The sequence below is a fragment of the Perca fluviatilis genome, chromosome 7, assembly GCF_010015445.1.
Source record: "Perca fluviatilis chromosome 7, GENO_Pfluv_1.0, whole genome shotgun sequence".
NCBI classification, from domain to species: domain Eukaryota; kingdom Metazoa; phylum Chordata; class Actinopteri; order Perciformes; family Percidae; genus Perca; species Perca fluviatilis.
In genome coordinates, this window is record NC_053118.1 from 24,651,355 (window position 1) to 24,677,506 (window position 26,152).

At 43.8% G+C, this 26,152-nt stretch overlaps 1 protein-coding gene across 1 annotated transcript in view; it reads left to right on the forward strand.

The window, feature by feature from the left end:
• Positions 1–25,943, forward strand: part of erfl3 (Ets2 repressor factor like 3) — a 55,598-nt gene extending 29,655 nt beyond the window's left edge. The window contains exons 2-5 of the mRNA XM_039805667.1: positions 7,053–7,287; positions 19,429–19,544; positions 19,858–21,008; positions 21,844–25,943. Of these exons, the coding sequence (XP_039661601.1) occupies positions 7,053–7,287; positions 19,429–19,544; positions 19,858–21,008; positions 21,844–22,542 (2,201 nt within the window). The 3' untranslated portion in view covers positions 22,543–25,943. The remainder of the gene's footprint in view (positions 1–7,052; positions 7,288–19,428; positions 19,545–19,857; positions 21,009–21,843) is intronic.
• Positions 25,944–26,152: the final 209 nt, after the last annotated feature.

Consider the following 26,152-nt stretch of genomic DNA (forward strand, 5'->3'; position numbering starts at 1 on the left):
AGAAGAGCTTGTTCTGGAAGAGAGGATCCCTATAGATGCTCAGGCTTTTTCTTTTTTTTCTTGCACCACTACAATTTCCTGGAAAAGACACAGGCCGAGAGTCAACATCTTATGTCATGCCCTCCTCATTCCCTGTCCCACTTGTTCCCTCATCACCTCCTCCTCTTCCTCTTCAGCACTTCTGTACTTTCCCTCTTCTCCTCATCCATGTTGTGTGTTCTCTGTTGAACAATAACCCCCAGTGTGTGTGTGTGTGTGTGTGTGTGTGTGTGTGTGTGTGTGTGTGTGTGTGTGTGTGTGTGTGTGTGTGTGTGTGTGTGTGTGTGTGTGTGGGCTATTTTTGGCCCCTCCAAGGCCACAAAGCACTCTCTTCCCTCTTGCTCTTTCTCTGTTTCTCTCATCTGCAGCTTTATGGCAGTGAGTAAAAGCCTATAGAAAATATAGAATGTCGGTGACCTCTTAGAATAGTTGAGCAGCCTGCTAGGCTTACAGGTTTTTCTGTGTGATGTGTGTCATTCAGTTGTTGCAGGGGACATGAACGCTCTTGGCTCCAGCATGGACCTCCAACAAGAACGATTCCTCCATCTCGATTATTCACAACCCACATTTCTTTCGATAGTTAGAGTTAAATCGACTCTGCATGTTACAATAAAACCATGATAACAAACTTGTGTAATTAATCAAACAACTTGCCTACTTATTTATTATCGTCTCATTCAAGTTCTGCAGAACTTAAAGTGAACCAGTGTGAAACTCAAATGGAAACTTAAGCCCAAACAGTCAAAAGTTACTGATCTAATCTGCATCTCTACTAGACATTTCCACTGGTGGCAGCTTAAAACATCTGATTATACATTTAGCTGATTGTGTCATTTTTATGTTGCAGTTTATAATAATTTCAAAATACATAACTAGTACAAAAAAAACTTTTTGGAAGTAGCATTTTTAATAAATACATTTTGAGTTTAAGGTTCCCTTCAGAATTATTAAATTTTCCCATCAATGTTTGGAGTTTTTTGCTCTCTGTCCCTCTCCTGTGACCATGTCTTTTCTCTGTCTGTCCCACTCTCTAGTCTTCCTCCAGTATTGGCCTAATGAATTTTTAATGGACTTGGTGGGAAGAGTCCAGACACTTTGGGATTCAGGCGTATGGGCTCTGATTACCCTCCAACTCCTTCTCCTGCAGAGCCCACCCTCCTCTTTTCTCTCCCTCCTTTCACTCTTACTTTCTCTTGTCTCACCCACCAAGTCTTTTATTATCTTACCATCCCTCCCCTCCACCTCCTGGTCTTGTGTTTCTGTCTTCTCTGTCTCCCCAAGCGCTTGAGGCAGTTTCACTTATCCAAGCAGCTGTGACAGAGACAAGGCTGTATAATACTTGTGTATGAATGTGCTATAGGCAAATACTGACTCTCAGTTTTTAGTGCTTTTACAGACTCTCAGAGCCGACAGTGACCTCACCCCCCTCACCCACACACACTTGCACTGGTCGTTTCCCACATCCATGTTAAAGCTGAGTTGGGTTAAAGTAGCACGGTGCTAGCCAACTGCCGCTAATGGCTGTTCAGAGGCCCTGGCCCTGTATAAAAATCCTGAGTCTGCAACTCCACTATTAGTTTGGCACAGACCTGTCAGTTGATTTGCTGCTGAGTAGGACTCGCAGCTCTGGGAATCTCTCCTCCACGTCTCCTTTCTCACTCCAATACTTTGTCTGACTGCCCGTCTGTCTCTACCTCTTTCCCATCAGTTCTCGCCCTTCTTGGCACTTCAGTCCCAGCTCGGTGATCCAGTTGATCATGCCTTTTGAGGCGTTGTAGTTGTCAAATGTTTTAGAGCTGCAACTAATGATTATTTTCATCACAGATAAATTCACTGTAATTTTCTCAATTAATTGATTAAGCATGTTATCAATAAAATATCAGAAAATAGTTAAAAATGTCTATTATCATTTTTCAGAGCCCAATAACTTAAAATTCCTTCCAAAACACAAAGCTATTCAGGTAAAGGTTCCCTGTGGAGATTTCTATTAAACAAACACTGTTTCTCACCCAAATGCATTGTGTGTATACATTTCCTTCCTTTATAAAACATTTGCAAAGCTTGCATTGTTTACATCCATGTTTGCTTGCTAGCAGTCTTCGTCTTCCTAGCCTTTCCTGGTGTGTTCCTGGTGTGTTGCACCATTGTGTGCATTACAGCTACCAGCTGTTGATGTTGAATAGCAAAAACTAGAAGCAAGGACGTGTATTGCGTTGCACTGCTCCATAGCGCTGCTACAGTAGTGGTGGTCGTATATGTCAAAGAAAAGCAGCAAATAAACACATTTAAGAAGCCGAAGAAAGCTGCTTTCCAGACCTTTTGCTTGTAAATAATTGCCTAAACTAGCTGTTTCTACTGTAAAATCTTTCAAGTTGTGTTTATAATTTTCACAAGTAGTGTTGTGGGGCTTTTGAAAGAGCACAAGACAGACATGACGTAAAATAGGGATGATAGCCATTTTCTCTTTCTTTCCTACCTCTACCACTCTTTTGCTTTCATCTCCCCTGACCCCCCTCTCTGGTCTTGCGGCGTGTGAGAGAGTGAAGGTCATTGTTGGGCTGGTGAGCGGCGCACACATAGCTGGAATAGCAACAGTGTTAGAAGTCTGCTAGGGGCCTGCCACCAAGATCACACAGAGAAAAAGAGGCATCCGCTCTCCTAGAACGGAGGAGGATGAGGAGGGGAGTGGGAAGGAGGAGGGGAAGGGGGGATAAGCAATCTGATCTGGATGACAACAGACTACCAGACGAGCTATGATCTCATCGCTCCCTCAACCTCCCCCCTCGTCCTCCTTCCTTCCCTCCATCCACCCCCTCTCTCCTCTCCCACTCTTGCCATTGTCTCTCTTTCTCGCGCTTCCCACTTTTGTTTCCCTGATCTCCATCCCCCGTCTCTTTTTCTACTTTCTTTTCTCTGTTCTCCACTTGTCCTAGTGCTCATGCCATCTCATCTTGCCTTCTTCTCTTTCACTTCCACCCCCTCTCTCCCTCCTTTTGCACTCCCTCCTTCATCCTACTCCTCTTCATCCCCTTTGCATCACTTTCTACCACCTGCCCCTCACTTGTCCCAACACCACACACACACACACACACACACACACACACACACACACACACACATACACACACACACACACACACACACACACACACACACACACACACACACACACACAAACACACACACACACACACACACACACACACACACAAACACACACACACCTCTTGACGCACTTGCACTCTCTAGTGTCCCAGGCCAGAAATTAGGCGCACCCCTATCATCAACCCTCCACACCAGTCCCTACATTATTGATGTCTGTCTATGTGTAAGTGTGTGTGTGAGGCTTGCATGCTGTAATGGCTATCTGGTGTCTCCCCTGGGAGGGGGGTGGCGAGGCGAGGGAGGAAAGGAGCCAAAGAGAGGGAGAGTCGAGGTCAGAGAGGTTAAGTGTGGTGGAGGGGGTTAGGTCGTGCTCTGCAGGCTCTTCCCTGCTGCTGCTGCTCCTCGCTCTCTTCTTCATCCTACCTTCACACCGATCGTACGCTCACACAGATTCCAAAAATTCTCATATTGGGTGTACAGCGCTGATGAAACGGATCAGAGTGTGTCTGATAGCTGATCCAGTGTGAGTCAGGACAGCTCAGCCTGGGTTGGACTCTGGGTGGATAGAAGGACAAAGGCACCTGTTCTTGGTCTCAGCATTCCTCTAAACCTAATCCCTACCAACACACGCACGCACGCACGCATGAGCACGCACACACACACACACTATTGCCTTATTTCAAAAACGGCATGGCTGGCAGTTCTCCAAGTGTTTACATGAGATCCATTTCACCCAAGGACCTGAAATATAATGTGTGTGTATATAGTGACCTCTGTGGTCCATGCTAAAGTCAAAAAGATCATTACAGATGCATCTTGACAGACATACACAGGCACACAAAGTTACTGACTTACTTTTGCACACTCAAACTCTTAAAAGCTGTAATGTTGTTTCCAGCGCCACAGCAGCACCAAAGAGTCGGTGGTTAAGATATATTAAGCACTGCTCATTTATTCACCTCAGCCAGATTGGTGATTTGACCAGTCACATCTTGACTTGTCTTGACACAGTCACCATCAGTTTGCTATGTCTGGAAATAATATGTTGTCCTCTGCAGTAGGAGTGTGTGTGTGTGTGGGTGATTATGTGTTACATACTGGGCCAGTATGTTTATGATTGCCCCCGGTGTTTTCCTATGTGATTGTAGCTCACTCAGGGTCTGATCGTGCAACAAGTGTTTGTTTGAAAGTTTGAAAGTGAAAGAGGAGGAGGAAGGTGGGAAGAGAAAAAGGAAAAAAATGACAGTGAGTGTTGTTTAATTTGCATGCTAACTGCTACCTACTTATGCAGGTCTGGAAAGTCTGAGAAATTACAGACACAGACAGCGCAGTTCATGCAGTTTTAACATCCATGGATATTTCACACGGTTATAAAGAACAATAATCTGTAGCAGTGGCTAAGCTGCTTGCACAGCCTGTTTGTTGACCTCCTCATTGGCCACCTACTATCTGCATAATAGTCAACGATGATAAAATCCTGTCTGGAATTCAGAGATTGAAAATGTGAACGCACATTGTTTGACTGATATTCAAAAATCTTTATTTTGAATCACAAAATGACTCTTGGTAGGTGGAACAACTGAGTGACCATGCCTTGCAAATACATAATTGTGGATGAAAACCACCACAAATTGGTGGCAAGAAATATCTAGTGGCCTGCATAGATTTCCTTTCTGCCTATTTAATGAAAAACTGGAAACCAAAATGTGCCTGCTTTTGGTGGGTCTCTTGCATAGCATACAAAAGTAAAGTTGTTAACTCATGTTGATGAATGCTCCAGTACTATGTACAGATTCATAAAGGTCTGGCAGATGTGCTATCAGCATTATTTAGTGTTATGTAACAGTGACTAAATGGTCAGAACAGGCTAGTGCAGCAGAGATTATAAGGTTTATCTATCTCTGCCTCAGGCTGTCATCCAGCAAATCCATTGACAAGCCTGCACATCCATAATCTGTTGACTTGGGCCTGTTTGTTTTCCAATCTTTAGCCCAGCCTGTCTCATTTCCTCTGTTTCCATTTGCATGCAGTGCTCTTAAACGCATTGCAAACACTGACTTCATGCTAGCCATATGTCTTTCCAGGTCCCCCCAAAGAAGGAAGTAATTATAAAATAAATCATGAGAATAGAGAAATACAATAAATAACCTGTCACCTGTGTAAAAATAAATAAATAAATAAAAAAAGCCCTCTACTAAATATTACTTCTCTAAAACTCTATCAACTTGTTAATTTTGTTTTATACACTTATTCACTATTGTATTGCATTTCATTACATCAGGTAACTACATTGTTCTGGTTATTCAGTGTAACGTGGTGCGTAGTGTTATTTGCACCAACCATTATAAATTAACATCAGCGGGCAATAAATGTCCAGCACAGCAACACTTTATCAGGATGGATGCTATTTCTCTGGTAACTCCAGCTCCTCACTTGTGCATTTATCAGTTCTATGCTATGAGGATGATTGTTGATAAAATAAAATCCAGTCCAGGCTATATCTGGCTGAATATTACTCTGTTATAGTCTAATTTGCTTGGTCGTGTCAAACTTTCTTGACCACCCAGGCGACAGAATGTTAGTGGGAGACTTGCACAAACATTTTTAAACAAGCACTGGCACACTCTTTCTGACTCGTACATTTGGGCACACACATGCTCATACAAACACTCATATACCCACGCCCACAGTCTCGTTCTGTGTCTCTTACTCTTCGTTTCCTTCGAGCAGCGGGTAGAGAAAGATGGAGGGATAGACAGGAGAGATGACTGGCCATGTTGTTTTCCTCCTGTCATAGGAAAGAATGACTGCATGAGAGGAAAGAGGTGGAGGAGAAGTGGAAAGAGTTTTCATGTGCCTAACTGTTCCATGAAGCCCACTAACACTACAACTTTTAGTATTGTAGTTTCAGTGTGCATGTGTGTTTCCTGTGAAGAGCTGCTGTGGTAATGCCATTAGAGGAATGTGGTTAATACCAAAGCCTTGGTCTACCTCCACATTAGGCCGTCTACATTTTTATTTGCATCTTCAATAGCATTTCTAGGTCATTTTAATAGAGACCTCTGTCCACAGAGGTAAGATAAAGACAATTATTAAATTTTATTATATTAAAAGTTATAGCGGCATCCTAGGATGCAGCAGGTTAAGGCATGTTACAGTGCTTTGTATGCCATTGTTTATGAGATGCCTTATTCTCTCTTCTTTTTTTAAAGATTATTTTTTGGGGCTTTTCCACCTTTAATTTTTGACAGGACAGTGAGAGAGAGGGGGAAGACATGCAGGAAATCGTCAGAGGTCTGATTCGAACCCTGGCCCTTTGCGTCGAGGAATAAACCTCTAAGTACATGTGCGCCTGCTCTACTCACTGAGCCAACTTGGCCACTTCTCTCTTCTCTTTACATCATGCCTGTCCTTACTCCTGCTTGCTACTCTGTCAAACTGTCCATTAAAAACAAAATTGCTTCAGAATTTTTTTTTGAAGATTGTCCGGAGAGTGAAAGTTCAGCGAAGACTTGAAAGTAGCGAAGACAGCTATGCAATCTAAGATATGGACGAGGACACTGTGCTTGACTCAGCTGCTCTTGTTGTATGTGTCATCTATACTTTGCTAGACACCTATAATCCTCTACTCCACTCACCTGAAACAGCTACAATTTCTGACTCCTAATTGTAATCATACCTTTGTCTTTTCTTGTGCCTGGCTTCTCCAAAAAAGTCAAAAATTCTCTTCAGGACAGAAACAAGATTTTTCAGGGTTCATTTGAGTTCTATGTCACTCAGTTGTTCGAAATTAGATACAGTCTTGTTAGCAAAAAATGTATTTACAACATTTGCTCTTTACAGCATCATTTGCTATTTATTATGACGCACACAGTAACCCTCCCGCTCTCTTTATCTGTCTTTTACAGGGATCGCCTTCCCAGAATGGGCTTACAAGCCTGAGTCGAGTCCCGGGTCCAGGCAGATCCAGCTGTGGCACTTCATCCTGGAGCTGCTCAGGAAAGAAGAGTATCATGATGTCATCGCCTGGCAGGGGGACTACGGCGAGTTTGTCATCAAGGACCCGGATGAAGTGGCCCGGCTGTGGGGAGCCAGGAAGTGTAAACCCCAAATGAACTATGATAAGCTGAGCAGGGCACTCAGGTACGATGACAGAGAAACATGCTGAAAATGTTTGATTCATTGTGTATCTGTATGTGGGGGTGTGTATTTATTCATAGTTATTGGCTCCTGTTCCTGACCTTTAACTTCTCTGTGGAGACCAGCAAATACACCAGATGAGCTCATGATTATGATAAGGATCTGTGGACCTTACAGGGCTCACATGAACATTCATCGTATGCTAAAATTGTAGGAATGTAATTAAGTAAGTGGAAGAAAATTAACTTTCATAGAATAAATATATTATTAAAAATCACTGACTGGTTAAGGGCCAGACTAAAAGCTGATTTATACTTCAACGTAAGATCTACGCCGTTGCTACGCACGTAGGTACGTGAAGACACAAACCTACGCCGGACCCTACGCTGTAGCCTGACGTGCACCTCCCGAAAAATGTAACTACACGTCGCAGCGACACACGTCGCTGTGACGCACATCGCTCGGCAGTGGCTTGGTAGCGTTGCATTTCCCCCCCGACTCATTTCCTGGTTCTCCTTCTCCATAAACAACATGAAATCAAGGAGAGGGTTAACTTCTCCTGCTAAAGATTTCCCACCAGTCCCAGTGACTCTAGAGTCGGTACTCGCTCCAAAGCTAATCACCGTCACGGTCTCTCTCTACCTCGCTCTACCACACACACACACACACACACACACACACATGCTGGCTCGACACACACACCAGCGCACAAGTATAAACATCAGGCCACTTACATAGGCTACGGCGAAAGCTCTGCGTGGAGCCTCCGCAGAACCATAAAACAGCCATAAGAGTGATTCAGTGACCTATTATGAATTAGCAACAGGTTGAGTGAGCTTGCAGTAATCTGTCGGACCTGGTCTCCCGACACCGTTAACATGGTGCCACAATCTTGTGGATGGTTGGCGCAGCCAAAGAAGTGTAGAGTTGTAGTGCATTGCCACATAGCATTTTGCCCACATAGCCGTGGGCAAAAGCAGGGCCCTTGGTGGACTGACTGGCTACTGGCTCTCAGGACATGTAATGTCATCTTTTTGGAGAGAATGAGCCTGAGATAGTATTGTCTCTGGATTTCAATTCATGGACAGGGGTTGACATTGCTCCTTTTTCCAGATAATTTGATGACCGGCAGTGCCATTCCCAGGCTCTTCTCAGCAGGAGAGAACTGCTCACCTCGACGAGGGATATTGTTAGGTGGTGGAAGGAACACTTTAAGAAATGTCTAAGCCTAGCTGTAAACTTAAAGGACTTGCATGCATTTTTCTAATAATTTGGGGCATTTTATGCTTTATGATCAGTGATCAGTATAGAGATTGGAGAGAGAGACAGGAAACAACAAGCAGCAAAAGTTCCCAGCTGGACGTGAACCAGGGTTGCCCAACCTATAGTCTGCGCCCCAACTTCAAGACCACCAGGGTGCCCTAACTTATCTCGCCTATCTCTTTGGCGGAGGTCACTGAAGTAGTGAAAAGGTTTTGCAGTGGCATGACAGATGAGGTAAATGAGATTTTTCTGTGGTGAAGAGGGAGCTGAGCCTGAAGGCGATTTATCAGTCGATCTATGTTCCAACCCTCACCTGTGGTCATGAACTCCTGAAGTGCCACTCTTTAAAATACTTTATCATGAGGCCAAGTTCATTACAATCTCGTTCCCAGCGGCAATGTGGTTTCCATGTGTGAAAGGAACGTGAGCACATGTTGAGTGATCAGGGAGGTTGTTTTACACACACAGATTAACTAGCAAATATTTAGTAAATGATGTTATGACTAAATCACACACAGACACCCCTCAGGCTACATTTATTGTAAAGAAGCCTTTTGTCACATACCATATTTTACCCTGGCATTTGATTCCAGTTATAGCAATGACCTGCTAGAAGCATTTCATTCAGACCAGTTTCACCCAGACATTGCATTAGTCATGCCTGCCAAGGCACTAATAGCACAACCAAGTCTATAATACGTGTAAATGTCGTAAGAGTGACCTTGGCCACATGCCTTCACAGGTTATTGACCTGGACAAGTTTAGCTACTATTATGCTCCAAGTAGAGTTACAACACTGACCCATTTGGCTGGTTACACCTTTCCACCTTTTGGTTATATCCATGGGTGCCAGCTCAGCCAAGCCCATTTGACACAGTTTTGGTTGTGACCATAGCTAATAAATACAACATTTAACACCATTTGATATCAACTACATTATGATTCAATATCATCCATAGACTTTATAATCTGATTTGGACCTCTGTCACTCACGTATTGTGAAGAATAATTAGGGCTGCAACTAACGATTATTTTCATAGTCGATTAATCTATTGATTATTTTCTTGATTAATCGATTAGTTGTTTAATATATAAAAATGTCAAAACATGGTGAAAAATGTGGATCAGTGTTTCCCAGAGCCTAAGATGATGTTCTCAAATGTCTTGTTTTGTCCAAAACTCAAAGATATTCAGTTTACTGTCACAGATGAGAGAAGACACTAGAAAATATTCACATTTAAGAAGCTGTAATCAGAGAAATCTTGTTTTGTTTTTTGTTTTATAAAAAAATGACTCAAACTGATTAATTGATTATCAAAATAGTTGGCGATTAATCTAAAAGTTGACAACTAATCGATTCATCGTTGCACCTCCAATAATAATAATATTGTGCCATAGTTTAAACTTTGCATGCAATGGTTGGTTTAGTTTTTCTCTTGGTCTGCTTTGCTGTCCTTTTAATTTGGGTTTGCTAAGTATGAGGTAAATCAAATTGGACTGACAAGTCAATAAAGTAAATTGCTTCAAGACTAACACAATAGTGGGGGTATGCAAGGCGAAAACGTTTCATAAAATGGATCAAATCTGAGCTTCACCACAGATGCTTCTGATTTTGTTTGTGCTTTTGGCTTTAACAATGAGACATTAGGTCACAATATTGTTTGATTATAGAAAGAAGATATATCTAATAGGAGTGTTGAAATTAATCATTGCATCGCGATGCAGATGTGGATGATTCTGCATTGATGCAGTAACAGACAATAATCGAATATTGCCTACTGATATTGCTTGTTGATTTTCAGTTTGCTTTTTCAGTTTTTGCCTTTTGTCTGTTGTCTTCTGTGTTCAGACTCTGCTACATTCAGGAAGTGTCTTTTTAAGACCAGATGCAATAAAAATGGGAGTTCATATAAATCTGGAAATGGTTGATGAAAATCATGTGTAGCAATATACTGTATATAATACATTTGAGGAGGTGGTGCATCGTTATAGCCTGGTTGACACCAGACCCTTCTCAGTTGTAACTGAGAGAGGGTCGGAGACCGTCATGATGAATGTAAACAAAAAGCTGCTTACCTTCGCTGCGCTATCGTCATCATGTAAAGCCCGCCTCAACGGTTGTAATTGGTGCCTCAATTTGGAAAAATTGGAAATGGGCTTGAATGGGCTCTTGGCCAGATCTTAAATTTGCCGGAAGTTATGCATCGTGATATCAAATCGTATCGAGTCGTTGACAGGATAATCATAATAGAATTGAATCATGAGGCCAGTGAAGATTCACACCCTAATATCTAATCAATCTTGTGATCTATCCTATACCACTGTGGCCTCTCAGCACATTAGAGCTCAGAATTACGGACATCACATATCCCTGGGGGACTCTTCTCAGCTGATGCCAGTTTTAGTAAGAAGAGCATCCCATTAACTCTGTCGTGTGTCCCCAGCTTGTTGTTTACAGCCAAACTGAGCCAAGATTAGGCTAAGCACTTTAAAGAAAGCCAACATAGGCCATTAAAGGAGTGAAATGCATTGAATTACATAATTTAGGGTGGGGAGGCTTATGTTCAGTCATTAACACTGGTGAGATTAAGATAATGTCTGTTACAGATGGGATCCTATGGGGACCGAGGGAATTAACATGGACTAATGTGTGCATGAGACACACACACATACACATTCAGACTTGGAGTCCAGATTTAGGATTCCTGAATTAGAGAGAAACAGAATATGGATGAGGATACTTGTGGTCAAGCTGTGTATTTATAGCACGTCCATCCTCTAGAGCTGCAACAGATTTGGAGCTTAGGCTGCAGGAAGTGCATATATAGCAGGTCTTAGTGCCCTCTGATAAACTGGCCTTAGAGGCTGATTATCAAAACGTTTTCTACACAGGAGTTTCCCCTCTGGCACTCGTGTCCTCATCCACCCTCTTACGGCCAGGTTGTCTCCCTCAGTGCCTGTAAATTGAGCAGAGTCACTTCAGGCTCAAATTGGGAAGGACAGTCAACAAAACGTCACACACATGCACACACCTACGTCCATGTAGTCACCTGATTTGACACCAGAGCTGTTGACAGTCCTTCACTGCAAGAAACACTGGAAATGAAACCTCGGAAGACGCACATCAATAGTAATGTGGCAAGAGGATTACTGGCACTAAAGATTAATGAAGTTATAAAGGAGGCACACAAACACACATGTGCATGGTAACAGTCCCCATATGGAGCAAACTGTTGGCTAGCAGGCCTCCTTGTGCCCTTCATATGGAGAAAACCTGGAGTCTGCTAATAATGGAGACCACAGTCGGCATGTGGCAATTAGCATACACACACATGCTCACATACTTGAAAAAGCCCGCCTGTTTTGAAGTGTTCTTTTTATGACTTAGCCTTTGTAATTATTATTTTTACCTCAATTGTTTTATTCTTTCCTGTCTGCCATGCACATGATGGAAATTCCCTTAATCAGCGCTGCTGCATTGTGTGTGTGGACATATGCGTATCAGTTGGCTTGCCGTTAAGGGGACACAGCCTCACAGTCCATGCGTCATCTTGGTGTCCCGCTCCAACGGCCGCTGTGAAATTCCCACTCCTGTTGAGAGGATTACACTCCCACTGCGTGTGTGTTGATGTGCAAGTGTGTGCATGTGAACATGCTTGACGTTGAAAGACGTTAGACTAATTCTATAGTATTGCTTTTTTTAATTAGTAATGAATGACTTTGTTGTTCTGCCTTGTTACAATGAATCAAATGTGGGGGGAAAAAAAAGCAATAGAATATTAAGGCCTGTTGGTGTTGTCCAGAGTGTGTCAGGGCTTTTTAGGTCAGGGCTATCTGATATTTTTGGTAAGTAATAAATGAAAGCAAGGACAACATCTTTAACAGTCGAGTGCATTTTCATCTTGAGGAATCATTTAATTTGGTAGGACGTGGAAGTAAACCTGTCCACTAATAAAAAGGCCAAGTCTTACCCTTTCCTCCGGTTTCCCAGCACCACCGTCTCGCTCTCATAAGTGAGACTTGTACCGATCCACAAACGAGAGTGAGTAGGGGAAATGAAGCCTGTTGCCAATCACTCATTGCAGAATGCTGACTTAATGAGTGTAATCATGCTAAGAGGTCCCAGCTCCTAGAGACCTCCAGGCCCCCCTGCCCTCCAGTCAGCAGCCCTTATTGGCTCCAACACAGTGGTCAGAGGTCAGGGGGACTGCCACGCACAGCTGGCAAAGATTAACAACACAGCACATGTGCAAATTCACATACACAAATGCACCATTGTGCACAGGCTCTTGCCAATGCATGCTTGCTTGCACACGTTTGTAGTGTTTGCTTCATGTCCCAACATTCATTTAACTGTGATGGGCCACCACAGATGGAAAATTGCCACCACAGAGAAACAGTTAAATAGAATGAAAGTTCCACAAGATTCTTGGGTATGGTGATGCTTTAAATTCAGAACATTTTACCATTTATTGTATACTAAAACTATATGAGAACATGCATCTAATAACCTACTTTTTAAGTGGATTGATGGTACTATGGTGGAGTATGAACGTTTAATGCCACTGCTCCAGTCTTCCAAGGAAAGCCCTGAAATCCAGTAGCCATTTTTAAACTGCTGCACTTAAACTGGCTCTGCTGTGCATTTAGAAGTAACCCCAGTCAACACATTACACACATCCTGCAGGAAATACTGCTGCATATGCACACAGCGTTACTCACCTATCTGGCTGGGCCTGTTTAGGTCAGAAGGCCTCTCTACATCAGCGCATTGTGTGGAAACACCCAGGGCCAGAGAGAAAGTGCAGAGGGAGCACCCAGGGACAGTACCACTGTATGACTTTGTGTTCAACTTATGCTTGTGTGCATTGTCTTTCCATTGTCTTTATCTGCAGCATGTATTTGTTCAGCGTATAACAGTGTTGTGTGTATGTCATTGTCCCAGACTGAATGAGGCCTTTATTTTCTATGAGTGTGGAATACGCGCACACACCAAAGTGTGCTTGAGTATGCACCCCCAGAGCATGTGACCATCCTAATCGGACTAGATCCCCCTCTTCACAGACAAACGCACACATATATATACACCCACATCCCTGCACAAAATTTTTTCTTTTTGAAAGACCTAGTAACACTAGTCAAACCTTGTTTCTACACAAAGCACTTTCGCGTGTGCAACATGTACACACACACACACCGGAGTGTCAACAACTGGTGTGTGTTTGTGCTTGTCCGTAGAGAAGGATCTGGCTGGGGTGTGTATGTGTAACAGCCAATGCTGACGAAAGAGGCAGAAAATAAACACGGGGCTCATGGGGAGTATTGTAATCCAAACTTCCTGTCACAGTCGGCGCCTATTTACAGCCCAACAATGGCCGTGTGTGTGTGTGTGTGTGTGTGTGTGTGTGTGTGTGTGTGTGTGTGTGTGTGTGTGTGTGTGTGTGTGTGTGTGTGTGTGTGCTAATACTGATATAGATTAGTGAGCTTATACAGATATCATATACAGTAATGGGGTAATTCAAGCTGTTGGTCATAGCGGACAGGTCTTTTGTCCTTACATTCAATGCTTTGTTGATATTTCCTGTTTTAGACCTTGAGTCCAAAGGGGGGCAACAAACATTAGCAGTCAGACAATTTTATAGGTTGTAAACAAACCCCCAGGTAAGCCAAACTTATTTGAATGTTAGTCTGACTTCTTGTTTTTGGTACCTTGTTGGACCTATTTTTTAGCGATGTTGCTGCCTTTTGAAATCTAAGCAATTTCTTGACGAATACAATGTTGTCATATCCGATAGAACCATAGACAGTATATAATGGACCAACAGACCCCGTTGCTCTGGACGGAGACCAGTGAAGGCTATTAGAAGCACTTTTCCGGTGATGGCCAGCTTTACTGCGCAGCCTCCAACTGAGAGAATGTGACGTGAGCAACGTGACTGAAAGTTGGAAGTATTCTGGTAGCTGCGCCAAGAGAAATCTCAATCATTCCCAATCTTACAGAGACAGAGGGCTAGATTTACTAACACTAGCGCAGTTTGCGCTGCGTCCGTTTATGCGAGTTCGGTAATAGCGCACGCTATGCTTCCACAGTTTGCGTAGTATTTATCAACCCTGACACCCATCAGGCAATCAGCGTCTTTCTCCGCCCACTATACCGTAAATTGCGCTGTAGCAAAGCGGTACTGGTGCTATGATATGGCTGAGTGCAGACTGCGATATTCCCACTGCTGATGCTATGACTGTTTGAAATGATCCTGATGCCAATATTTGTAATGTAGCGAGGGAGTTTAACAACTGCTGGAATGGGATGTGAACGCTGAGTGGGAGATTCAATTTCATCTTTGATTTCTTCCAGTAACTCTAATATTGCATGGCTGCTTGATCTGTAAACGCTAAATGATGTTGTGTTCACTGACAAAGTGTGATTCTTGTGTTAAAAATATTTTCAGCCTCGCCATGTATTCGTCTTGCTCAAATTACTGTTGCCATTTCACCAGCGGCACAAAGGTCTACGAGGAAACTCGATTGCAGCTGGTTTAAAGAGGCGGAGAATTTCCCCGCAGAATAGAGGCCTCTTACTGACAGTCTTTGTAAATACCACGGAATATATAATTAGGTGCACTTTGCGCTTATCCTCCCACCTTTTGGGTGGAACTCCCACTTTCCCCCGACCCTCCCACGAACGCATATTGAAAGCGCAACTTGTCTCTTCTCGCTCATGTGGCAGACAATCTGCGATTTTACCCAAGTGCGCCCTGTTTGTAAATAGCCCGCATCGGTTACGTCCGTCTTTGCGACCAATTAGCGCCTGGAAACAGGCGCAAACGGCTTGATAAATCTAGCCCAGAGAGTGTAGGTATATGTAAGGAGATAACATAAGCACAGGCTAATTATTGCTAACTAAAATGCTAGTTAACATTAGTAATTAATCCTAAACAGCTCATATAAGCCAAACTGCCTGCGAGCTTCTCCTGTACTATACGGTAATTCCTCTACTATGTGACACAGTCGTTAGCCTATTTTTACAAAAACGTCTGCTACGGAGCCATAACATGAGGTACAAGGTAATGGAGCCTTTTATACATTGTCGTGTTTCTTTAGAAATAAACAACGGACAAATAGAGTCTTTAAACGCTTCAGATGTAAAGTTATTCACTGTCAAGTGACGTAAAAAAAAAAAAAAAGGCGGTCAGCGGAATGCTAACAGGAGGTGATGGCCAGGTAGCAACAAAATGGCGCCATAGATGGCTCGAGTTCTGAAGCGAAGCTTACCCCCTTGGATAGAACCCATGGATAGAGCTATAAGCAACCTATTACAATTAAGTTATAATAAACTGTAAATAATAAACTCCTTTTAAGTAATAACTTTTATTATTAGTTGGCTTGTTTGTTAAATGTGCAAATAAGGTGTAGGGAATTTGTTTATATTATTCAAATTAAGAAATAAAAATAATAATGTACTGAGTGGCTGGTAAAATTTAAACGTTCACTAGCCATTTGGCTGGTGGACAAAAAAGTTTAGTTTAGTGTTAAAATGGATTCCATCCTGGTTAAAGTGCTGCTTTGAAATGTGTGTGTGTGTGTGTGTGTGTGTGTGTGTGTGTGTGTGTGTGTGTGTGTGTGTGTGTGTGTGTGTGTGTGTGTGTGTGTGTGTGTGTGTGTGTGTGTGTGTGTGTGTGTGTGTGTGTGTGTGTGTGTGCTTTGATCATAATGTTTTGGACCACAGCAGGTCTGTGTAATCGCAGCCTTAATCCCTGGCCTAAAATCACACATAGTAGCAACTGATAGAAAGCCCTCAGTTCCCCTCAAGGCTTTGACTAAATCCATACTTGCACTGATTGATCAATCTACTATTTTGGTTAAACAGAGAGCGGGATAAAGCTGCGTTTCCTGGATGATGCGTGCTGGGGGTGTGTGGGGGCACCCATGTGTTTGAGTGTGCCTGAATGAGATGTCAGTTATATGCTGCGGTGGGCAGCTAAACACAGGCACTCAAAGAATCTCTTTCTTCTCTTTTGAAGTGAGTTCAAATGCTCTTCAAAGATTGTCTGCCTGTATGACGGCGCAGGAGGAGGGGGCATGGAGAAAGAATGGGTGACCATGTGCTCCAAACACAGCTTCAGTTGCTGCGGCTAGGATTACGCAAAGTTGCTTCCAACTTTGCATTGCAGCATTCTTTGTATGAGCTGCATGTGTGCATTCAAGCGCACACAAGATTTTAGTTGGCTACACTCCCTACTATCCAACTGCCATGAGCCAGGGTCAGGCAGATGTGTCTGCACACTGATATTATTGGCCTTTGGGATGGCTCCATATTTGTGCCAATTATACACTTTATCTAAAATGAATGCAGTCTAATACAACAGCTCACAATAAATCTTCCATCATAAAGGTTATAATGTTAATTTCTTTTCTAGAGGGGTTGGTTCAACTTTATTGACATTTTGGAAGCTGTAGTCTGGTGCTGATGAATGGTGTTATCAATGACATGAAAAAAGGGAGAGGTTGAAAGTTGAAAATGTCTAACGTCATGCAAACAAGGGAGAAATTCCCCTGACAACAAAGTGATGCAGTGGTGGGACAGAAGGTTTAGCCTTTAGCTGCTTTTTTGTATGTGCCCTGCCTCCAACATTGCAGATAGAAACAAAAACAAGTCAGGTAAATTGAAGGAAACTTTGGCAGGCTGCTTATTCACAGTGTTTGCTCACTAGCGTGATGGAGGCAATTAGTTTGCTTCTTGTGGGTCTTCACCATTAGAATGCCCTAATTTTATTTAGGTTTACACAATAAGCAAGCAACTAATTTATATCCTATTTAATTGTGATAGTTCAGAAGTTCATAAAAGTGCAGTATGTCATAACATTTTGCTCCAGTTGCACAAAATAAATAATGTTTAGATACTTTGGATTTTGATTGCTTTTTTCTCTTGAAATCTGCATTTATATTAGACCCATATGTGGACCCTAGCAGAGCTTGTTGACTTTTCTATCATCAGCTAATTTGATCACAGTCCTTTTAATTCTGCTTGACTTCCTGCCTGTCTCTGCCCTTCCCCTTGCTCCCAACTGCTTCTCTCCCCTCGTTCTCGGCCCTTGTGAGTGTCTCCCCTTGAGCAGAAATTACATGCTGCTTTGTGCCTGGCGTAAACAATGTTTTCAACAGTGCAGGCCTGTCCTGTCTCTCCCTCACTCCCTCACCCTCTCCCATAGCCTCAGGGGACGAGTGGAGAGCGCAGGGAGAGAGTTGGGATAAAGAGGGGGAGGTGGATTGATGAGAGAGAGAGAGGTATCAGAAGGATAATGGGAGAAGAGAACAAGTGAAAAAGAGCAACAGTCTGTTCCCAGAGTAAAAACGGCCCAACCAGTCTGTGTAATAAGCATAATAAGAGGGGGTGAAGGGCGACGCCTCCCCACCACCAAACCGACACACACACACACACACACACACACACACACACACACACACACACACACACACACACACACACACACACACACACACACACACTCTGCTGTCTGGATAACTACCATTCATTATAATGATAGTCAATGGGCTCTGATTTACTCTGCATTACCTACACACCCTGAAGCCCCTATCTTTGTCAGCACGCTTAACTTAACTTGTGCCAACAGACACATCATGCTGGAGGAAGGAAAAGCAGAGCCTAGTAATATAAAAGCAGGTAGGTATGCAGACATGATGAGCAAATGTGCAGTCTGGTTAAATATTGTGTTCAATAGCCAGGGGTAGAGTTGGAAAGGATAGGTGGTAGTTTTGGCGAGCTTGCCACACAAGCTTGTAATCTCCCTCACGGACAAACACACCGCCTTTGTTCCTTTCTTGCTCTTTATCTCTTCCTCTTTCTTTGCTCTGTCTCCCTCAGTGTGTGAGGGTTGGCAGACAGGAATCTAGAGGTTACATAAAGTGGATGTGGATCTGGGGAAGAAAGCAGAATGATGTTACATAAAGAGCTGGACAAAGATTAATAAAAATGAAGCCTTGTACTGTAGGCAGGACCCATGGGAGAGAGAATGCTTAAAAAAACTGAGAGAATAGCCATTACATAAACGGATAAAGATTTGAATTATTGGTGGATTTGCTTTGCTGTTACATAAAGAGATGGGTCCATCTAGCAAAATGAATGACAGAAGCTGTTGTCGTATGTGATAAAAGACCCTTAAAGACACTTTAAAATTCCTGACCATCCATTAGACAGGTATAGATTACTGAAGATACCGCACATACAAAATCCACAAAAAGTAACGTGAGTCACACGCCTGTCAAACATGCACGCAACTGCTCACACATCCATGTGGCCTTAAAATCCATTAACAATCTACATTTGGCATTATACATTGACCTCTGGTCCTAATTGTTTGTTTATCTCTCCAGACACCATCCCTCCTGCTTCAGTCCATCCACTGCTTCTCATCTATCTGTTTTCTGTCTTTTCCCCCCTCCTCCCTTGCCCCCTCCCTTTACTGGGTCTGCTTTGTGCAAATGTCATACAACACTCTGTAATATCTATCATTAGACAGGAGTTGGGGGGGGGGGGCGGCGACTCATGCTTATTAAAGTGCGTGCTTGAGTGTGCAGGCGCATCTGTCATTGTCTCAATTACTTCAGGAACAGAATAATATTTTAAAATGAGGTGTTCATTTTAAATTAAATGTTTGACTGTTAATAGGCCAGTATTTATATTTCTTAGTGGTAGACATCAACATTGTTGCATAAGATAATATGCAGTTAAGTAAGTCAGCCCTGATATGGGACTTTATATTTGTCTTTACACTAGGCGTGTGTAATCACAGTGTGTCTTTCTCAATATTTTTTTTATCAAATATTTTTTATTCATCACATCTGTTGTATTTTCTTTTTCAGATACTACTACAACAAGAGGATCCTCCATAAGACCAAAGGGAAGAGGTTCACCTATAAGTTCAACTTCAATAAACTGGTTTTGGTCAACTACCCCTTTATCGACATGGGCTCCACTGGTAAACCTCTACAGTGTGTGTGTGTGTGTGTGTGTGTGTGTGTGTGTGTGTGTGTGTGTGTGTGTGTGTGTGTGTGTGTGTGTGTGTGTGTGTGTGTGTGTGTGTGTGTGTGTGTGTGTGTGTGTGTGTGTGTGTGTGTGTGTGTGTGTGTGTGTGTGTGTGTGTGTGTGTGTGTGTGTGTGTGTGTGTGTGTATCTCCTAATCCCTCAATAGGATAGCATGATTACACAGGAGAGCATTCTATATTATTTCTCAGTATTCTCCAACTCTTTTTTTTCTCTCTCTTCCTCTGTCCCTCCCTTGGCGCCTCCAGGAAGCAGCGTTCCTCAGAGTGCCCCTCCTGTCCCCTCTGGTGCAGGGACTCACTTCCGCTTTCCTCCCTCAACGCCCTCCGAAGTCCTCTCCCCGAACGAGGATCTGCGCAGCCCCGGTGGCATGTTCAGCTCTGTGGCCCGACGAATGGCACGAGGCTCCGTCAGCGATTGCAGCGACGGCACCTCTGTCAATTCTGAGATTGAGGAAGGCAACACTGGAGCGGCGGAGGAGAGGGGAGAGAGGGGTGTGAGTGGAGGAGGAGGATCTGGTGGTGGAGGAGGAGGTTACCGGAGTATCATCCATCCCCGTCTGTCTCATGAAGCCCTGTTCCGCATGTATGGAGGACCGGGTAACCCTGCAGGGCACCCAGGCTCCCGTGGTCACACAGGGCACCGGATCCACCCAGATTCCCTGTCGCCCTTCCCCGTGTCCCCTCTGCCAGGGCCAGGAGGAGCTGGCCTCCTAGCCCCTCCTCTGTCCCCAGCGCTCTCCATGACCCCGACATCTCACCTCCCCTACACCCCCTCTCCCACCCTGTCACCCATGTTAGGCTCCCACTTCTCCTTTAACCCAGAGGACATGAAGCGCTACCTGCAGGCCCACACCCAGTCGGTGTACAACTACGGCCTCAGCCCCAGAGCTTTCCTCCATTACCCCAACATCGTCATCCCTCAGCCCCACCGGCCCGCCGCAGACAAGGCTGGTCTGAGCGGAGAGAGAGTAGCTGCCGAGAGAGCAGAAAGAGCAGCGACTGCAGGGGGGGGAGAGAGGGGAGGAGAACGGCACCACCATCCACCTCTGGCTCACTCTGCCCACCACCACCCACATCCACCTCATTCTGCCCATCCTCACACCCATTCTCATCCCATGCATCACCCACTCCACCTGGGTGAGGAGCCTCCACACATGTCTCCCTTCAAGTTCAAGTTGCAGCCACCGCCACTGGGTAGGAAGCACAGGGAGAGTCAAAGCCAGAGTAAACCCAGGCAGAGCTCACTGTCCTCAGGATCTGGGTCCATGTCGTCTACCTCTGGCCTGGGTTCCTCGCTGTCATTCGGCAGTGACCTGAGCTCAGCCAGCGGCTCAGGCCTCATCTCTGCCTCCTCCTCAACGCAGTCTCTAAACAGTGCAGGACTTCCCAAGATAAAGGTGAGATACATAGACCCAAATATCCCCCATTATGGTCTACGCAGTAATCTCAAAGTGACATAGGGAAAATGGGTTACATCACCACAAGATCTTAAAAAGACACTTGTATATTCAATCTACAATATTAACAACACTCCATTGCCAGACATTGTCTTAAAGTGCTCATATTATGCTTTTTGGCTTTTTCCATTTCCTTTATTGTGTTATATGTCTTTTTGTGCACGTTATAGGTTTACAAAGTGAAAAAGCCCAAAGTCTACCCCAAAGGGACTTACCATCTCCAAAAGAAAACACTGTTCACAAACTGCTCCAAACAGCTCTATTGTAGTCCAGGCTTTACTTTGTAACACACGTTAATGTGTTAACTAGCTGCTAGCATGGCACGCCCTCATACTCTGCTTCTGACTGGCTAGTAGTCCTTACCTAGCTACTGCGCATGTGCGACTCCCAACAAAGATGGAATAGAAGTGTGATGCCTCACTCGGTAGCTATAACAGAGAGCTCAACACACAGGGTGAAAAGAGGATCTGCAGCAATGTGCAGTACAATAAAAATATGGTGTTTTTTGAAAATTAAACCTATTCTGATATAACCTCTAAATACAATTATGACCCTGAAAATGAGCATAATATGAGCACTTTAAAGCAAACTTGTTTTTATTAAAGCTACATTTACAGTAATATATATAATTAAAGCTGACTTCAATTGTGTTCACTGTTTCTTAAACATTGCTGGACGAAAATTTTCTACTAATTAATTGTCAGTGAGTTTCTCCATTTTCTGCTTTCCTGCTGTGTTCATCTTTGTCTCTGTTCCGATTTTTATGTCTGTCCAGGTGGAGCCCATCTCTGATATCGAGTCAGAGGAAGAGGTGGAGGTGACCGACATTAGTGACGAGGACCCAGATGAGAGGGATGAGGAGTTTGAACTCTTTTCCCCTCGCCACTCCAGAGCCCCTGACCACCACCACCGCCAACACCACCAACACCACCAACACCTTGCTAACGGCACAGTCGCGCCCCAACATCACCCCCATCCTGATGAGGACCTGGACGAGGATGTCTTCAAAGCCCCTGCTCCGCCTCCACCTGGCCTGATGCCCTTCTTCACCTCGCAGCACACACACTCCAGTCCACTCCATCGCATGCTGCCCACTCTTAAGAGTGAACCCACCGAACCAGGGGACAGTAACACACCCCCACCTCAGACGGGCTCGGCGGGAGCGTCACAGACAAAGTGCATCCCCCTTAAGCTGCGCTTCAAGAGGCGCTGGAGCGAAGACCAGCGCATGGAGGCCTCACAGGAGGAGTCCGACGACAAGAAAGTACGGCCAGAGGAGGAGAGGGAAAGAGGGAGGCAAAGTAATGGACGGATGGAGATGGAGGAGGATGGGACATGCAGTGGAGAAGGGGACAGTCCTCCCCCATTGGCATACGAGGGCTCTTTAGCCACACCGTTGGCCTCACAGCGTAGGGTGAGCGCTGAGCTGCATCGCGCCACTGCACAGCTGTCTCTGGAGAACAAAGACTGCTGATGAGAGACAAAGCCCAAACACTACTGCTCCAGTAGCACTAGAGGTGGCACAGGAGTATGTAAATGGTTCCTCTGTGATCCCTCTCCCACACTGACAAACTAGATTCCTGAAACCTCCAGTGAACTGAGAGCACAGTCCAACATACACACATAGAAAACCAACATCTCAAAGACAGCCTGACTCTTGTTCTGTCAGACGCCCCACCAATCCTGGATCAAGGCTCTTCTGGGACACATCCTTTGGGAGGTGGGACTCACTCAAACTCATCCCAGGCAAAGTGACTGTAACAGTGCTGAAATCAGAAGGAGGCTCCCTCATGAACTCGGCTCCAAGTTCACCTCCCACCTAGCCAGTGAAGCTACAGATGCCCTGCCCCAGTAGCACAGCTCCTGCCTTTAGGCCCCATCAATAGGATCAGCAGCCACTCAGCACTTTCCTGAGGGGACACACACCCCCTAAAAACCCAGCAACACACATAGGATGAGGATGTGCACACTCTCTTATGTTTTATTTTCCTATAAGCTGACGGGACTTTGATAAGTGCCTGTATCTAAAAACCCACAGCCCTGGTGTGACATGGAAGAGAGCAAAGAAAGGAGAGGACTGCTACGAGTAATCCATCTTTAACTCATGAAACCCTTGTAAAGTTTGGCAGATATTGAAAAATCACGGGGGGGAAAAAAGGAAAGTGTGTCTCTGAGCATGAATAGTGGGGCTGTTGGGTGTTGTCTAACTGACTCTTAAACCTGGCCCACTCCACTCAGGGAAGCCTATTGCTGTATGTTTATTGGATTCATGCACACAAACACACACAAGCAAAAAAAAAACAGCCAACAGTGAAGGGGACTCACAGTGAAAGCATTGCTTATGGACACTTAACAATGTTCACTGTGACGCAAGACTCAACACACATTCACATTTACACATCCACAGACTTTGACTCTGGCACACTGTTCTCTCAGAGCTTTTGACTTTTATATAACCTTCTTTCTGTCTCTCCTGTCCTGCCCCTCTTTCTCTTGCGGACCACCTGTGGAAAGATCATGACTCCACTCACAGAAATAATTTCAACCCCAGGGAGATGTGAGGAGAGGAAAAGAGAAGAATGAAGAAGTACTTCAGCGTAGAGAAAGGACTGCTGAGGGGACCACAAGGGGAAGGCAGCAGGGGGAGGAAGGATTTGAGGGGTTCAAGTAACTGTTAACTAGCCTTCTCACTTCACCTAACATGGCTTGTACACTGAAAATAGTTTCTCTTAAGTCCCAGCAGCACAGAATCCTCGTTCACCAGCTGAAGCTCCTCTAACAATCATAGATAGTGTTAAACTAAACCAGCAAAAACACACACACACACACACACACACACACACACACACTGCCTCTCTATGCCTTGTTTTTATAGCATGTACAAAAGTGCAAACTGAGCTCTAATAACACACACATACAGACTATATCTTTATATATTCTAAATGAAATTATTAAGAAAGTGAGATTTTAAGAAGAACGAAAGCATTTTAATGATATGATTGATTTACATTTTTTTGTAAGTGAATTATTTTGAATGGTAAGACATGTCATGCCACTCACTGGGTAATATGGTATGGAGATGGGGTGGGCAGAATGAAGCGGGGTGGGGGTCCGGGTTCTTCTTGTAAATTTGTCTTATAGAAAAACAAGCCAGAGAAGAACAGCACAGGCCAGTCTACCAGAACAAGACCAGCTAGAAAAGGAAAAAACAGGACTCAAACAGACTGCTAATGATTCAGATGTGTGGTTCACTCTGCTGTTCACTTCATTTGCAGTAGCTTGCCCTTTCCGCAACACTCTGCTCTTTCCTGTCTGTACAGTCTCGCTCAGCTCAGTGGGGTTCTCCCCAACCCAAGCTGTCCTGGCCCCAGGCCACCTCTGTGTGTGTGTGGGTGTGCTCATAGTTAGCTCGTGGATTATAAAGAAGTAATCCTTTCCTGTCTTTTAGGCCAGTTAGCATAATGCTTCAAAGTTCACAGCAGCTCTGGATTGGGAGTAAAGGGGTTCATCATTACTGTAAGATAGCCTGGAAATGGGAGGCCCTGTCTTTAAAGGCCCTCTCCTCAAACTATGCACATCAAATTATTATACTTGTGATTATGTTTTAACATCCTGGAACTTTTCGTCTCTGCGGCAAGTACATCCAGGCGTCTGATTGGTTAACTGAGCCATGTTGACCAGTGGCCGGTCCCTGCCTGACAAGCGACAAGACGGATCTATAGCAGCAAACTGTGAGATAGATGGCCTCCAGGCTGTCTGTGTAGCTGAGCTGATTGAATTTCCTCATCAGACCCCTGTGGTCTGGACTGGAGCATGTCACAACACGCGCACACGCACGCACACACACACACACACACACACACACACACACACACCAAGTCCTGTGTCTGTATTTAAACTGACAGCTGCCTTATTACTACTTTTCATATCTCAGCAACAGATGAGACATCAGTCTTACCTGCTCTGCACTCTTTCTCTCTTTTTTCTGTTTAATTTTTCCTCACTCTGTTTGAGGCATTGTCTGACTTCCTGCAAATTGCGGCGTGATCTGAGTCAGTCATGATATTGCAGGGTGAAACGATTGATTGTAACGCAGACTCTCTCACATCCTGTTTCAGGCTCTACAGTCAAAGAACGGTAGATAAACAGCACAAAGATTACATTTCTCTATCAAAAGAAAGGTTTCTCAGTTTATTTTTCTGATGTCAATATTGCTATTGATTATTGTTGTTAATATTGTTCTCATTGGGTTATTTACCTCTCCACCTGGCATTATTATTATTCCATGGCTCTGTTAGCTGTTGCTTTTTTATGTTGTGTTGCATCACTTTGGATGATGTGGAATCCCCCCAAACTTTCCCTGTTTCAAACCTTTCAAAGCCCCCAACCAGAGACCTTTTTCTTGTCTTTAGTTTTTACAAATGTAATATAACTAAAATGTGTAATATTAATTTTGATGCTGACAGAGAAATAACATCAGGACTGAGAGGAAATGGCAGTGGTGGAGGATTATATTTAGGGGCAAAGGGGGAGTGATTTTATCTATTTTGTCATGTATTGTAATTTTTATTTTATAATGTTACCTTTTTTTTCTCTCTTTGCTTCTGTATATTTTTTCATTTGTTTTGGAGGGGTGGGGGGTTGTATCATTTTAAAAGAAGAAAAAAGATGTGTATTGTTTGACTGTGTATCTTCTCCCTCTTTCAGTCTCTCTTCTTTCGCCTTGTCTCCCTCGAGCAGTTACATAACACTCAGATGGAGAGATGGGAGTTAATACCATGATGTAACATTGAATTTCTCCACTTCTTTCGTGTTTTTTTTTCAAACTTGTAATTAAGCTGTAATCAGGGTTAATTAAAACCGTTTGAAACCCAATATGAATATCAGTGTGTTTGTTTATGTCTGCACTTATTTCATTCGTCCATATTAATAAAACATAATCAGACAGTGGAATTTTATTTTGTAAACAAAGAGATTAACCCCTCTGACTTTTTTGTCTCGTCAACAGCAATGAGGCCTTTTGGTATCTATATACTTCAAAATTACAATAAATTAAAAAAATTAGTCACAACTGCGCTTTCTGG